The sequence below is a fragment of the Trachurus trachurus genome, assembly GCF_905171665.1.
Source record: "Trachurus trachurus genome assembly, chromosome: 9".
Taxonomy (NCBI): Eukaryota; Metazoa; Chordata; class Actinopteri; order Carangiformes; family Carangidae; genus Trachurus; species Trachurus trachurus.
The window spans coordinates 3,652,502-3,669,039 of record NC_139895.1 but is presented as its reverse complement, the minus strand read 5'-3'; the positions used below and the strand labels follow the sequence as shown (position 1 = coordinate 3,669,039).

Sequence of the window (16,538 nt, the reverse complement as noted above, 5' to 3'; positions counted from 1 at the left end):
AGTCCAGGCAATCTAGCTCATTTTGGACCCAAAAATAGAACTAATTGTGTGTATGCATAGGTTAACTTACTGAATGGACATGAATGTGTTCGTTATTTGGCCCTTGATTTTGCTGCTTGCGGCTTTATGCTTCTTGACCGTAAATCAGTTAGTGTTGAGCTCATTTGCATATTTAAAATACATTTTCCAAGAAACTTGTCATACAAAAAATATTACTTTTCATGTATACTTTCATTATGTAAAATTCCATTGTGATAGTAGTAAAGGAAAAAAAAATAGCCCCATTGGGGTGTACTGTTTTCTGGCCTTACTGGCACCAAAGACTTTATACAGTAAATCAATCTTGAATTGATGAGAATTAAACATATTTCCCCAACTAGGATTTCTTAGGACTTTTAGTATGTTGTTCTGGACACCTCATAGAAATGATGTATGGTGAAATACATTCTGTTACAATTAGTCTGTCGGAAAACGCCATTTTGCCTGGACTAATGAGTTTTTGCTTGCAGTTCTGACACAAACATAGATATATATAAGAACTAGATGACTCACCCGCAGCTGTTTCCCAATGACAAAGCGTAGCCAGTACGGCGGCCATCTTGGGACGGGCAACTCTCTCCCTCAGAGCATTAAGCCTATGGTGCATGTTCTGCTATAATGACCACAACTTGCTCAGTTTTTGTCCGATTTCAAAACGGTTTGATTTTTTATGAAAGTCTATGCAGTTATGATGCAGCATACTTAAAATCACGGATCATTTTAATCATGTACTTTTTTTTGTAAAAGTAACATTATAGTGACATTATGCAAATAGTTAAAGTAATAGCTACATACTGATTTATTTTTCACAGAGTTATGAATCGTTTTTTTAGTGAAGATGACTGGATCACCATCTACTGCACTGTAACTGCAGCCAGAGTCAGAGCAAGTTGCCCGTTCAAATATGGCCGACTGTGAGCTGCGCCTGCGTGTAGTGCGATCTACCCCCTTGGACACAAACCTCTCAGGTGGGTGGGCTTTGTCAGAGCTGTGCCCCCATTGGCTACTGGGTCTTTGATTGAATTATTTTTGTTTGACATTGAAGAGGTTTTGTTTGGATTGATTTGTTACAAAAGTAATTCCATACAGATAGATATAATATATATAACAATAAAATGTCTAAAGTGTAAACATGATGAAGGTGAAGACTTGAACGTAAACAGGAAGTGACTTACGACGTCATGGTGCAGCCCGACACGTGCGCGGCGTTGCCGGTGTACTGGACGTCACAGCGGACCACGTTGTTGTTGAAGTTGGACTCTGGGACCTGCTGCCGGGGGTTCACCGTCACCTGACACACACAGTAACACACACACACACACACATCTGTTAAAGGTGCAGTTCACAACCATGCAGCTTCTCTCAGTTCAAACAGGCTAATGGATCTGTGAGGGACTATTTCCACAGGCGGATGAACTCATGTGATGCTCTATAAGTTTCATTTACTATATAAATTTACTACATTTGTCTCATTTCAACCGTCTCAAACCTTGAGGATGTATTTTCCAGGTGAGACGTCGGTGATGTCGATCCACTGACAGTCGATGTCGGCGTTGTAGGTGTCGTAGCAACCAGGACTCAAACCCTACACACACACACACACACAAACACACACAATTTTCAGTTGAAGCCATTATATTTTACTTTTTACTGTATCCCATCATGTCTCTGTAACACATTTATTTTAAATCATTACAGTTAATAATATACAAAGCACTTTCATATAGTCACAAAAGTACATGTAGCTACATCATTATCATAATATCTTTAATATCACATTAATATGACATTAGGGCCATTGTAGGTAAAAATGTAAAAAGAAAAATGAAGTTGAAGACAAGAAAAACTCATAAATGTTCAAGAAAAACACTCAAAATGAAGATTTTTTTATATATATATAATTGTTCATAAGAAATAAATTGCATATTTTTCTTCAAGATGAAAAGTCTTCTGTCATCATCTTGCAAATTTTGGACATGTTTCCCTCCTTAATAGAAAAAATATTTTTTTTCTAACTAAACCTGAAGTCTAACCCTGGTAAATGTCCTTTTGTCTGCCTTACATTTGATTTTTAACACAGAATCGCTTTAACACTGAAAAACCATATTGAAACATTCCTTCCTTGCTTCCTAACTGTCCTCCATCCTAGCTCCTTCTGTCCTCATGTCCTTGTTCCCTTCCCTGTTTCTGGTTTCTTAAAGCTTCATATCCACACACTGGTCTGTAACAAAGTTTCTGTCGTAGAAGACGTACAGTGGTGTTTCAAGGACGTGCAGTCAGGGGAGGCAGGAGAGGCAGAGCCTCACCTGCCATCATGAGAAGAAAAAAATAAATAAAATAATAAAATAAAATAAGTATTAATATTTTTCCACTGGCTTATGATTTGAATGCATTTTCATTGCGGTTCCGACCAGTTTTGATCATTTCTGTGGTCAAAATCGCCGCAATCCTGTATTTCCTGTTCAAATACAGTTAAGAGACGAGAGGTGCGGCAGCGCAGCGACGTGCCTCACCCCATACAGCTCAATCCCTCACTAAGTGGCTTGTGCTCGTGCACTTGGCGCGTGCTGGTTGCCATTTCTCTGTATGTTTCCAATATCCTGCTTTGAAAACATTTTTATTATACATCTTCATTGTTATAGTGTTTGGTAATGTATTTCACGTATGTATGTAATATTTAAGTTTAGTTTGAGTCTTTTGATTGGAGAAAAATACACAAGGAAAAAGCCTGCCTTGAGGCAGGCAGTGTCTCGCCGCTGGGGGCGATAGTGAGCCTGAAGTTCAATATAAATACCCGAGTTATTGTTGCTAACAAACAAACAATCAGTCCAATATGCTAAATTGAGACAGAGAGACTTGTAAAACTCAAACAAGATAAGGAGGACTTTTAACGAGGTCACAAAGATCTTTGTCCAGAAGGAAAGGCGAATGGACTTCATTTACAAGTAAAGGTAAGAACACCACACCACTCGAGTCTGTGTATGTGGTTCTGTGATGTCCAGCTGCGGACTCTCCGCTCCGCTATCACACAACGTCTTTCAGAACCACTGGGGTGGACAGCGGCGCGGAGGGAGAAAAGCACTGTGTTTATGCTACTGTTTATATTTATTTCTGTTTGCCTATGCTACAAAGGCACGGATACTGATCCTTCGTATTTGTCAATCTCGGTGTTTTATTTTGAAAATTGTTTTTATTTTGAAAATTGACCGGATTCTCTCAGGGTTTTTTTGTTTGACTTCCTGTCCGGCTTGACGCTGTCGCTCGCGGCTCGCGCACAATAGGGCTCCCCCGAAAATCACTGTGCAATTCGAACACTGCTAAAGAGAACCAGTCTATTTCTATTTTCTGGAAGTTGTTGTTTATGTACAAAATCTCTTAAAGCCCATGATCGCCCGTTTGAGCAGTTTAACATGCAAGCGATAGCCTATGCGTCTCTCCCTCCTCGCCGCTGTCCACACCTGTGGTTCTGAAAGATGTTGTGTGATAGCGGAGCGGAGTCAGCAGGTGGATTTGTTGTGGGATTATTAGGAAGCTGCTGATTTTTGTTACATTTGTGGACTTGCATTGGCGGGATGAAAACCCTTTCACCCGAATTCATGCTATTTTATTAGAATTAGCCTACTATTGTAAATCTGACTTTCAAAGTCAGTGCCTTAGAATTACGATTGTAAATCTGACTTTCAAAGTCAGTGCCTCCCCAACTACAAACCTCACCGCACGTCACTGTGGTGTTTGTACCTGAGTGTGTGAGGTGCAGGCGAAGCGGCGGTAGTATCCCGGGTCACAGGACGTGTCCTCCAGACAGAAACTGGCCTTGTGGCCCTCGGCGACCTGGCTCTGGGTCTGGTAGTCCAGCAGCTCGTACAGACTGAACTCGTCCATGCTGTGGAAGTGACTGAGACACAGAGACAGAGAGAGAGAGACACCATCAGATCATCAGCTAACATACTAATCTATTTGTTACCTTGTCACCTGGCTGACACCTACTTGTGGCAGCTGTGCCACTCCCAGGCGTAGCGAGGTTTACTGGGCAGGAAGTCGGCCGTTCCCTGGTTCTTCACTCTCTGAGGAAACCTCAGCAGAACCCTGGTGTCGTAGTCGTGGGAATGAGCCGCAGAGCTGCAGGAGAACCACAGGAACAGAGGTCAGAATAAAATTAATAATTATGTTGTGAATAAACAGTAGGAATACTGAGTTTAGTGAGCCAGACATCCCATCTATAGATGAATGGTATGATATAATTTACAATATATTTGTAATGGAAAGAATCAATCATTCAATGAGGCTTCAGGAATGTGAATTTAAAGGCATCTGGAAACAATAGAAAAGGTATATTTCACTGAAATACTCTTCTTTTGTTCTCTTCTTTGTTTTTTTTCTTTCTATATCAAGATGTACTTGATTAATTACTTACTTTATTGTACTACTATAACAGAAAACACCCTATGTTCGTGTTATTTTATAGAATGCATTGTGAAAGGGGAAAAATAGAATAAACAGTAATCAATAAGGGCACTACAGACTAAAACATGATATTTGTTTTATGCTTTTTTGCAGCCTTCATATAAACTCTGACTCAAACACTGATTTAAATCAGGTCGGAAGTCATAAATCTCTAATCATTGACTTCATGCTGCCACCTGGTGGGTGTTGACGGTGCTGCAGGTGGAGGTCATCCCAACAAATAGGCCTACTGTACATGCAATTTTTTATTTTTATTTATAAATGAGCTGGAAATAAGTCACAAATATGAACAGTGATAAAGAAGTCTTCATTCATTAATCTGACCGACATTTATCTGGTGTTAATGTTTGTTTGCGTGTCTGATGTTGTGAATTGTTTGCATTTTATTAACCAGCCAGGGTAACAATTCACTATTTACACTTCATTACATTCATTTGTCTCTTTAAAAGCTGTGGATGAAGTGTCATGGACAGTGTGGAGCGTTTTGCCATGGAAACATCACAGCTGTGTAATAACTGGTTGGGTTGGAGGATGATTGATAGTCTGAGTGGGACTGGGACTGGTTTCTGAGAGGTTTGTGTCGTTGCTGAGTTTATAAAACATTAAAGCGTGAGGGAAGAGAAGCTGCAGGTGTTAATGTTCTTACGAGGCCAGACAGTTCTCCTCGGCTGCACAGCGCAGGTTGTACATGGGCAGCCGCTGGATGTAGGTGGCGATCTGGATGTAGTAGGGGTCTGGGACCAGGTCAGGGAGACCTGCAACGAGGACACAGAGGGAGGGGAGGAGGTCCATTAGTCCCTAATCCAGTGTCCAGTGTCCAAACCTCGGCAGCTCAGAGGACGTTTGGACCTGGAGACGTTCAGTCTGATGATGAAGGAAGTCGACTGCGACTCCAACAGCTGTGATGAAGGTCTGAAGGTCTGAAGGACCTCTGCTGCCCCCTCCTGGTCCAGAGACTCAGGAACAACCGACTGATTCCAGATCCTCTGAGACTGAGTTGTTGTGTCAGAGTCTGGACCGTCCAAGACCAGATGAAGTCTCTAAAGGGTCTTGGATCAGAAACGCTGTTGTTGGACCCTCCCCGACTGACTCTTATTATCATAATCTCCAAACAACCAGAACCAACCAACGTTTATCTTGAGTCCAGGTTTTTGTCTCCAGTTCAAGTCTTTAGACTTGGGTCCAGTCTTTTATCATGAGTTCAGGTTTTTGTCTCAAGTTCAACTCTTCAGTCTTTGGTCCAGTCTGTTATCATGACTTGGGTCTTGAGTCATGGGTACAGTTTAAAATTTTGGGCCAGAATTTTATCTTAGGTCCAGTCTCTAGTCTGAGTCCAGTCTTTTATCTCGGGTCCAGTCCTTTATCTTGAGTCCAGACTCCAGTCTTTAGCCTTGGGTCCAGTCAGTCTTTTATCTCAGGTCCAGTCTCTAGTCTTTAGTCATGAGTCCAGGTTTTTGTCTCAAGTTCAAGTCTTTGGTCTGGGGTCCAGTCTTTTGTCATGACTCCGGTCTTTAGCCTTGGGTCGAGTCTTGTATCTCAGGTCCAGTCTTTTGTTTTTGGCCCAGTATTTTGTGAGCACAAACAACTAGTTCAGTCAGAACCTGTGGTATGATATCAGCAATTTACTGAGTTTGAATATTAATTTCATGAACTACATGAAATGAAGGAAACACCTCCTGCACCTGTCCATCACTGTGACATCAGCAGCTTCTTTTCGATCCAACAGCTCAATGAGTCCAGATCCAGAGAAAACCTGGACCCTCAGATCCGGATCCCAACAGAGGTTTTACACCAGAGTTTTATATTATGGTTTATGTAGCCTAAATGTAAGTAAAACAAGTAATAGATCCATTATTCCATTTTTGTTACAAAAAAATATTTGCAGCATGAGTTTGAATATATAGAAACTAGATGATGTGATGTCACTTTCTGGCTGAGGGGCGGAGCTACAGGGACATTGATATTTCAGATATTTTATTCATGTACTTAGAAAGAAAATGTGTTACAGATGAGCAGTTGCAAACAGATGTACATGAAAGGGAATCGCAAAGAAGCAGAAACTGTTTATAAAGGGGACCCAAGCAATCAATTGAGCCAATTATTGAGCCAATTAAAAGTCAATAAGAACAGGAGTTTCAAAATAAAACACAACTTCATCTCTACCATGAAATATTTTTAAAGTTTTGTCTAATTGATGACGTCACAGTCTAACAGCCAATCAGAGGGTCAGAGGTCAGACAGGTGGGCTGACCTACAAAGGCAAAGTGTAGTATCTGTAAAAATGCCAAACTGAGAAAAACAGCTTTTTGTGTTTTTCATTGTCACATTTAAGCATCAAATTATGAACAACTACCAAGTCTATAACTGATTAGATAAAGGTGGACTGAATTAAATGTATTTTAGTAGTTTGTCTTTCTGACCAATTTTGACCGTTTTATGGCAGATATACTGCACTTTTGCCTTGGTTTTGGTGCAGATACTGCACTTTGGCTTGGTATTAGCTACAGATACTTCACTTTGCATAGAGTAAATGATAGGATGTAGGGAGTACAGTTACTCTTTGCAGATACTGCACTTTGCCTTATTGGTTTCACAGTGCTTTTTTTTTTTTGGATGGACAGCAAAATAAAAAGCCCAATAACTCTAGAAATTTTAGCAGTAACAATACCAAATTCTACCAGATTGAAGAGAATATGCCACTTTTGATTGGTCAAAGAAATAAAAATTGAAAAAATGCAGATAGGCTACTGCACTTTCCCTTGGTTTCACAGTGCTTTTTTTTGGATGGACAGCAAAATAAAAAGCCCAACAACAAATTCTACCAGATTGAAGAGAATATGCCACACGTTTGATTGGTCAAAGAAAAAAGGCTGCTCTTTGCCTCCGTACCGTTCTGGTGGTAGCTGGTCCCGTAGCCGTGGCGCTGCGGGGTCCGGGGTCTGGGTCTGTGGTAGGAGTTGTAGTAGTTGTAGTACGGGTAGTAGTTGGAGGCTTTGTACGGGTCATACGGGTCATCACCGACCATCATGTCCTCGCGCCTCACCGGGGCACCGACACTGACGTCACCGCCGGACTCCCGCTGCCGCTCCTGCTGCCGCTGGCGCATCACGGCGCGTAATTGCGCGGTGCCGCTGGATGCCGGGGCGCGCGGGGAGCTGCGAGACGCGGTGTCGTTACTGCTACCGTTACCGTTACTGCTACCGTTACCGTTACCGTTACTGCTGCTGACCACGACCACCGGAGACCCGCCGCGGCTCGGGGACCCGGTCTGCCTCCTGCCGGACGGCCGGTACTGCGCCCCGCGGCTCAGGATGCTGAAAACCTGCCCGTTGTGTTGCCATGTCAACCCGCGGAGCAGCGCGTCACCGACAGAGTCACCGGCACCGGCACCGGCCGCGTCCTGAGCGCGCGCCTCGTCCAGAAAACTACACAGACACAAACAGAGATGCGCGACGGAGAGAAACAACGCGTCGGAGGAGAACTCCTTCATCTTCACATTAATTAACACACTCCTCACACATACACACACACACACCGCCGCTGCTCACTGACGAGTTCACAAGAGTGTGTGTGAGCTCAACTACTGCTGCAGAGAGAGAGGGAGACAGAGAGGGAGGGAGGGAGAGAGAGAGTGGGAGGGAGAAAGTGGAGTTAGATAAGAAGCAGTAAGTAACGTTATATAGTCACATAATGATTTGACCTTTGACCTTCGTTTAATGTGAGTCACTCAGGGTCAGCAGGTCAACAACCAGGTGGAACATTTTCTCAATGAATAATAATAAATAAATAAAAACCTGTTTCTTAAAGGGATAGTTCAACATTTTGTCAAATTGGCCCATTGCCATAATCCCTATAGTCATAGCAGTAGGTTCGTTACCTTTAATTGTCGGTGCAAGCTATTTTTAGAACGGCGGAGCAGAGCCGTGAGCTGTTCAGAGCTACACTACGGAGGCTCATTATGGGATTTCTTGGTTTCCCCTCATCAAACTCATCAAATACACAATAAAACAACTCCACAACGCTCTGGTGGACAAGTTGTGACCTGCACATTCACCACGCTATGAGATAATAACACAACGTTACCAGACAGAGTTGTTTTAGAGGGAAATACAGAGACTGCTTGATGAAAAACTGTCCCTGAAGGCAACACACATTAGTGGTTTTGCATGAATTTACCTCTAAAACAACTCTGTCTGGTAACGTTGTGTTATTATCTCATAGCGTGGTGAATGTGCAGGTCACAACTTGTCCACCAGAGCGTTGTGGAGTTGTTGGATTGTGTATTTGATGAGTTTGATGAGGGAAACCAAGAAATCCCATGAGCCTCCGTAGTCCACCATAATGGAGAAGATAAACAGACTGTGGTGGATCAATGATCTCCAAAAGAACTGATATTGAAGGAAGGAAGGAAAGAGGAGAGAAACAGTGGAGTTTGTTGATTGATATAAAGTTTATGTCGTTCACTCTGATCACTCTCTCCCTTGAGGCGTCGTCCTCTGTCTCTGTGTCTCTTCAGGGCGAGCTGTAATTAGAGCTGTGACCTCATAACGAGGCCGTCTCATTATCTCTGTGGTCGGAGGCTCAGAGCTCAGACCGACCAACCAGAGCCGAGCGGCTGCAGCTACTGTGCTACGACGTGGAGCCTGCTTCTGTTCAACCCCTTCAAGATGCTTTTGTTTGGTTTTTACAGGAGGAACCACCCCCCCCCCCCCCCCCCCCCCCCCCCCCCCCCCCCCGCTGAGCGCTCAGGAGGCTTTAAAAGAAAAGCTGAAGTTGAAGCACTTCAACACTGTAAAACACACAACCTGCCACCCACATGCTACACCAGTGGAGGCTGGTCCATAGAGTCAGAGGAGGTTGGTCCTCCTCTATTTTTGAGAGGCAAGAGAAAGATCAATTTTAAGAAAGAATAACTGGTTGAAATAAACCTTTACCAAATCATTTATAATATATATTTTAATCTCTTTTATGGAAGAAAATCCACTAAATCCACTTAAAACATTTTTTTTTACATCCCACATCCATGATAAATGCTCTGTCTTTTCATTAGGTCTGTGTTAATCTGAAAACAGTAGGATTTAATAAAATTATGTTGTTTTTAAGAAATCTTGTAATGTCTTACAAGATTTTACCGTTCAATTTTCATTGGATATAAGAAAATAGGGATAAGTAGTCAACTATAAAATAACATGATGCCGTGGACTGGTGTTCTTCCTGTCCTCCCCAATTTTTTCTGTCACCAGCCGCCACTGTGCTACACACACACACACTTTAAACGTGACACTGGTTGAATAACAGTGTTACAGTGTCTCTTAGCTCTGTCCTGTCAGATGGTGGCTCAGAGGGCTCAACTCAACACAAACTTCAGGGGAGAGACTACAGGTGAATAGGGTAAAAATTTTAACTAACAGATATCACCATGAAACTTCCCAAGTTTCTCTATGACATTAAGACAAATATTTTTTGTATTACAAGTTTTGTCAAATTTTATGTTTAAATATGTAAATGAGGCAATATCTGATAAAATATGTGCTAATTTGCATACATTTCCAGAACTGAAATCTGAACAATGGATAAAGCATCTTTCAAAATTCTTGTTTTATTTTGTTGACATATTAGAGTCAGAAGTTTTTACAGAGGAGGATTTTGAATATCTCTTTTTATCACTCTGTAAATGAGAAAATACTGTCACCAGCCCTAAAAAAAAATCAAATTTCGCCATGTTTCTAGGAATAAAATGTTGTATAAATGAGGCTGTGAATTATATATCAACAATCCCCTCTGTAAAAACCTTCAGAATATAGAAAGGGATCAAACTGGAAGGTTTGATGTCTGTACCGTATTTTCCGGACTATATGTCGCACCGGAGTATTAGTCGCATCTGCCTAAAAATACGTCATGAAGAGGAAAAAAACATATATAAGTCGCACCGGTTTATAAGTCGCATTTATTTTTCAAACATTTAATTAATAGCCGGGTCTCATATAATGGCCGGGGCTTTGTTTACACGAAAGGCCGGCACCTATAGCGCGCGCTGCTGTTATGCATGTGGTGTGGGGGGGGGTGCGGCGGCGGCGAATATCGCAACTTTTTTTTTTTTTTAACACGTTAGTTTAGGCGGCAGCGCTGGAAACCCTGTCATCAGAATCCCTTTGTGGACTCTGTGAAGACGGACGGGAGTGAAGCCGCCCTCTCCTCTGCTTCAGAGAGGGACAGCCTTGCACTGTCGGACCTGGGTCTCTGCTCCGTGTCCAGAGCCCGGTCGGGACCGGAGCAGAGACCGAAGACGGGCCGCAGAATACGCTGTGAAAATACTCTGAATTGACTGGGAGTGAAGTGCTACGGCGCAACGGAGACAGGTCCGACAGCGCAGCGAGGAGAACAGCACATGAGGAAGATGAAGATGAGCCACTGAATGAGGAGGGATTTAGAAATAAAAGCCTTGCTTCCCTCTTGTGGTCATAGCGTAGGTTTTTTTTTTTTTTATATATATATATAAGTCGCTTCTGAATATAGGTCGCATGGCCAGCCAAACTAGAAAAAACCCGCGACTTATAGTCCGGAAAATACGGTAAGTGCTGCTGAAGTGGAGATTTCTAGCTCAGAGTCTGAGTCTGAAAAACTCTTTCTGAGACAATGGCCTTTAAAGATTTGTACTGTAAAATAGATTGTTGTTACATAGATTGTTGAAGTAAATCGTACTTTTACGATTCGCTGCGGATACAAAGGAAATGACCATTTTTGGAGCCTACATCATTGTTCAAAGGAGAGCTTTACAATGATACCTGACATGACATGGGTCAGACTAACTTTTGGTGAATTTAGGAGAAATCTACTGAAGAAAGAGACAAAATGAAGTAAAATAAAAAACCTTTATGTGGATTTTCTATCATTTCTTTTGACTTTTCTGAAAGAATACATACTAAGGAAGAGAAATAGCCCAAAATCACAACACAGCAGACGTGTTTCTGAGGGGACACAATAAAGGGACGGACACATTTAGTCTGCTCCTCGCACCTGTAGCCACGCCCACCAGTGACATCACATCACTGCAGAGTACAGGTCGACCACACCAAGACACACTGTAAACAGCTGTGTGTGTGTGTGTGTGTGTGTGTATGTATGTGAAGCCTCGGGGCGTTGTTTACACGCTGTTGCTCTGTCATTAAATGTACAGAACATTTACTTTCCCAGCATGCACCGGACATTGATGTCACGTCAGAGCGCCGTTAAATCTTAATTGATGATAAAACTCTTATTTACGTAAAAAAAAAAAAAAAATCCAGCGTCGGCTAATTGTTCAGCAGCTGGAAACATCTGCATCCTCTGGTGAGTGTGTGTGTGTGTGTATGTCTTTCCTACACCCACCTGCTACCCCCCTAGCAACCGCCCAGGATGCCACAGCAGCCACCTAGCAACAACACGGAGACACATAAACAAACACCGTAGCTAAACACTTAGCAAACGGCCACCGTCCACATACTGGACCGTACAGTTCCTCATCTGTCCATGTAGCTGTGGTGTGTCCTCATACTTCATTCATTCATTCATTCATTCATTCATTCATTCATCCATCCATCCATCCATCCATCCATCCATCCATCCATTCATTCATTCATTCATCCATCCATCCATCCATCCATCCATCCATTCAATCATTCATTCATTCATCCATCCATCCATCCATCCATCCATCCATCCATCCATCCATCCATTCATTCATTCATCCATCCATCCATCCATCCATCCATCCATCCATCCATCCATCCATCCATCCATCCATCCATTCATTCATTCATTCAATCATTCATTCATTCATCCATCCATCCATCCATCCATCCATCCATCCATCCATCCATCCATCCATTCATTCATTCATTCATTCATTCAATCATTCATTTCATTGAGCTCTTGGTGCCTTGTGTTTTCCGTGTAACTGTGCGTTCACATCAGAAGCGACTTGAGTGACCGTGGCGACCAGCTACCATGCCTTTTCAATGTACGTTGACGACGAGGAACAACAGGAGCGACCGGCAGCGCGAGCGACGCGATTTGAACGACTTGAGCGACGAAAGTTGAGAGGGGCTCAACTTTATGCAAATGAGCAGCGGCGCGACTGCGTCAACAGCCAATTGCGGACTAGGATTCTCACGGAGAAATTGAGAGAGCCTGAATGGACACATCTGCAGCGCAGCTTGAAAGTCCCGCCGCTTTGGTGGCTTGGTGCAAGGGCTGTTAGAGCTGGCAATCGATGCGGAAGGAGCGACCAGAGCGACTACAGGCGATTTTATTGCTTTTGGTGTGAACGCACAGTAACGTTCAGGACCTTGTGTTTTCCATGTAACTGTGGCAAGGTGAAGAGCTTCGAACCCCAGACTCCCGGGTAAGAGTCATGCGCGCTAACCACTTTGCCAAAGACTGCAAATTAGCTGAAGCTAGACATCTTGTATACATCACATTTTTCATTCTTTGTGGCAATGTTGTATGTATCGTCCCTGTTAAATAAACATTAAAATAAATAAAATAAAGGGACATCCCCTTGACCAAGTAGCCATGATCAATTGGAGGCATAGTGACAGGACCCTCAACGTTCAGGACCTTGCGTTCTATCTGTAACGTTCAGGATCTTGCTTTTTCCAAGTAACGTTCGGGACCTTGTGTTTTCAGTATAAAGTTCGGGACCCCCACATTTCTGTGTAACATTCAGGGCTTCAAAATTTCTGTGTAACGTTAAGGACCCTGTGTTTTCCTCGTAACGTAACGGTGGTGGAGGATACGACTACGAGGACATTACTCTAGTCTCATATTAGGATGATTAAACAACTTGATCTGATGTGACGTCATAACTTTGTGTTGTAATAGATAAAGTGTTACCAGAGGCGTAAACGTTTGTGTTGGAGCCTCACCTCCTGCAGCAGCTGGAAGAAGCAGCAACACGTGTGCACACTTTAACCGATTCCTTCACCGTTTAAGGAAAAAGTGATCAAGCTGAACAAGAGCTGTTTTTTTTTAAAGACCTTTGTGTAAAGATCAAAGCGGCTGACTTTACCGCAGCGCTCTGCACTTCCCGTTCAGGAATACAAGGCAGCACGGCGGCGGCTGCAGCTCCCAATGAGAAGCAGGTGTCGGCCCGATCTGAGCTCCATAATGAGGGCCGGCCGCCTGCGGGGGCCTCCTGCACACAGGACACATAAAGAGCTGTGGAAACACCACACACAATAGCACGGCCTTCATCACTACCAACATCATCATCATCAGCTGCAGAGCGTGTGGATGACAACGGAGGAAAGAGGAGATTAAAACACAATGAACACCACAAGACCACTCAGTGTCACTGGCACTGAGCCTGGGCTTATACAAACGAGTTAACATAGATGAACATAGATGAACATACGTGAACATACGTGAACATACAGTATGTGTACCTGTGTGTAGCAGAGCCAGACTCACCCCGGCCTGTAAAGAGGTGTTTAAGACCCGATGCAGTGATGCCAGTGAATGTCACACCTGCATCCAGCAAATTAGACACGTGATGCACGTGAGAGAACACTCCCAAGTCCAAACATGTGTGGGTCTGTACTCAGAGACGGAGGTGACTGTTCTCTGGACATTAGATATCAGAGGGTCTTTGAACGCACCGTCATGGAGAGGATAAAACGACTGAGGTGGATCATTGATCTCAAAAAGAACCGATACTGACAGAGGGAAGGAAGGAAGGAAGGAAGGAAGGAAGGAAGGAAGGAAGGAAGGAAGGAAGGAAGGAAGGAAGGAAGGAAGGAAGGAAGGAAGGAAGGAAGGAAGGAAGGAAGGAAGGGGAAAAGGGAAGGAAATGGAATCAAGGAAGGAGGAAGTAAGGCTTGAAGGAAGGGAGGGAGGAGGGAATCCAATCCATTTTCTTTATAAAGCACAATTTTAAATGAACACACATGTTTCCAAAGTGCTGTACAGTAAAATAAACACAATAAAACATAATAAAAAGACAAAATACTAAAGATTAAAAACCAACAACCGACGTGGTGTGAAAAGCCAAAGAAAAGAGGTGCGTGGGAAAGAAGGAAGGATGGACGGAAGAGCAGGAGGAAGGAAGAAGCAAATGAAGAATAATGGAAAGAGGGAAAGAAGGCAATGATGGAGGGATCAAAACTATCACAAGCCCAAGTAAAAATCTGGAGCGATGCCGACCCGTCCCGGCTCCTCTCACAGTGAGGATAAAGTATAAAACCCGAGCACCAGGAGTTATTTCAGTCGCTGCTGCTGCTGCTGCTGCGTTTCCATCCAGTTAAGTTTAAGGAGAAACTTGAAGAGAGAAGCTGTGATAAAGATTTTGTTATAAATGCACCTTTAATGTCTCCATTCCAGCTCTGCACCAAAGCAGAAAGACCTGCGCCGGCTTCAGATAGGAGGCTTTTTAATAGAAACAGTCGCTCGGTAGAAGCTAATAGAATCCAGGCTCAATAAAAACACGACAGAACCTGATTCCACATCAGCCGGCCTTGACCTCTGACCTCTGACCCCGGGGTCAAAGCGCCAGAGGACAGATCGACACCGCGTCTATTAAACATCAGAGGAGTCAGAGGACTCATTTCTGCGGCGGCTCACTGTACTTCTCCCAGAGATCACCTGTCAATCAAACCGTGGCGGAGCCGACTGGATCTAATCGAGCAACTTTGACCTGAAAGGACGAAAGTTGAAGGTCAAATGAGGTCGATGAGGAACTCAAGCTGAATTTGTGACAACATTTAACGAGTTAGATGATGAGTTATTATTTCATGACTTATTCGCTTACTTTCTTTTGTTTTGTATTATTAGCTGCTGCAGACGCAAAATATCCCAAAAATACACCATTAACTGTTTAATCTGATCGACCCCATTAAGCTTCATTATAACAATAATTTACCCCATTTCCTCCACTCTTGCATTTTTGAGTCTTAAATTATCAAGAGAAAATTTCTTTTTGGCAAGATAGGAGTCAGAAATGAGCCTTAAATAGAACGAAATCCTTCTACTCTCAGCTGAGAGCAAAAGTGTTTTTATACATGAATGAGCCATGAGTCACCGCTCAAACTCTCAGTTTGTCTTCATGTGGTGTTTAGACGCAGATTAAAGATGCTGTTGCTGCTTCTTTAAGTTTTTTATTATGGAATATCAAAGATTTATCAAGAAAATCTTAATCCTGATAAAGTCGCATATAACTGTTTATAAGAAGATCTCCAAAACATCTCAGTGTAGTTTTCCATCTCCTCTCTCAGCTTCTCTCTGGAACTCTAGAAACAACGGGTCGGTGTCAGCCAATCAGAAGAGAGGAGGAGGCTCTGAGCCTCTTTTCTGATTGGCTGACTGTTTTCTAAAGTGATCCAATAAAAAAACATTTCAGAATAAAACACTCAGAGAAACCAAATCCTGCAAAGTCGTTGGATGAATGGTGGGTCCAGGTGGTGAGGGGGCGGGGCTTAGTTGTGACATCACAAAGTGACAGGAAGTCCTGATGGCTGGTTTTAAGGCTCAGTTTCTGAACACAGGCTGTGTGCATTTCTCTGTGGACTGAGGCTTTGATACTTTCACAGTATTAATATAGAACCTAGAGCTGCTTTATAATCACACTACACATGGACATCTACCTTTATACTGTATGGAGCTTTAACACAAACATCTACCTTTATACTGTATGGAGCTTTAATACAAACATCTACCTTTATACTGTATGGAGCTTTAATACAAACATCTACCTTTATACTGTATGGAGCTTTAACACAAACATCTACCTTTATACTGTATGGAGCTTTAACACAAACATCTACCTTTATACTGTATGGAGCTTTAACACAAACATCTACCTTTATACCGTATGGAACTTTAAACATCTACCTTTATACTCTATGGAGCTTTAATACAAACATCTACCTTTATACTGTATGGAACTTTAAACATCTACCTTTATACTCTATGGAGCTTTAAAGCAGAAGTGAGTGATCCGGTCGTTTTGGCTAATGCTGCGTTCCAGGCAGGCTTTTGAAATCGTAAATTACAGCTTCAAG

General features: G+C 42.8%; 1 protein-coding gene across 1 annotated transcript; it reads right to left on the bottom strand.

Annotated features, from left to right (window-relative positions):
• Window positions 1-1,210: 1,210 nt before the first annotated feature.
• Window positions 1,211-7,993, bottom strand: LOC310991696 (protein-lysine 6-oxidase-like; the record flags this gene model as incomplete). The annotated part of the gene is made up of 6 exons (XM_083979566.1): window positions 1,211-1,330; window positions 1,529-1,624; window positions 3,778-3,934; window positions 4,027-4,158; window positions 5,150-5,258; window positions 7,393-7,993. The coding sequence occupies 6 exons, from the start codon at window positions 7,991-7,993 to the stop codon at window positions 1,211-1,213; spliced, it is 1,215 nt and encodes a 404-aa protein (XP_083835692.1).
• Between the last annotated feature and the right edge of the window lie 8,545 nt (window positions 7,994-16,538).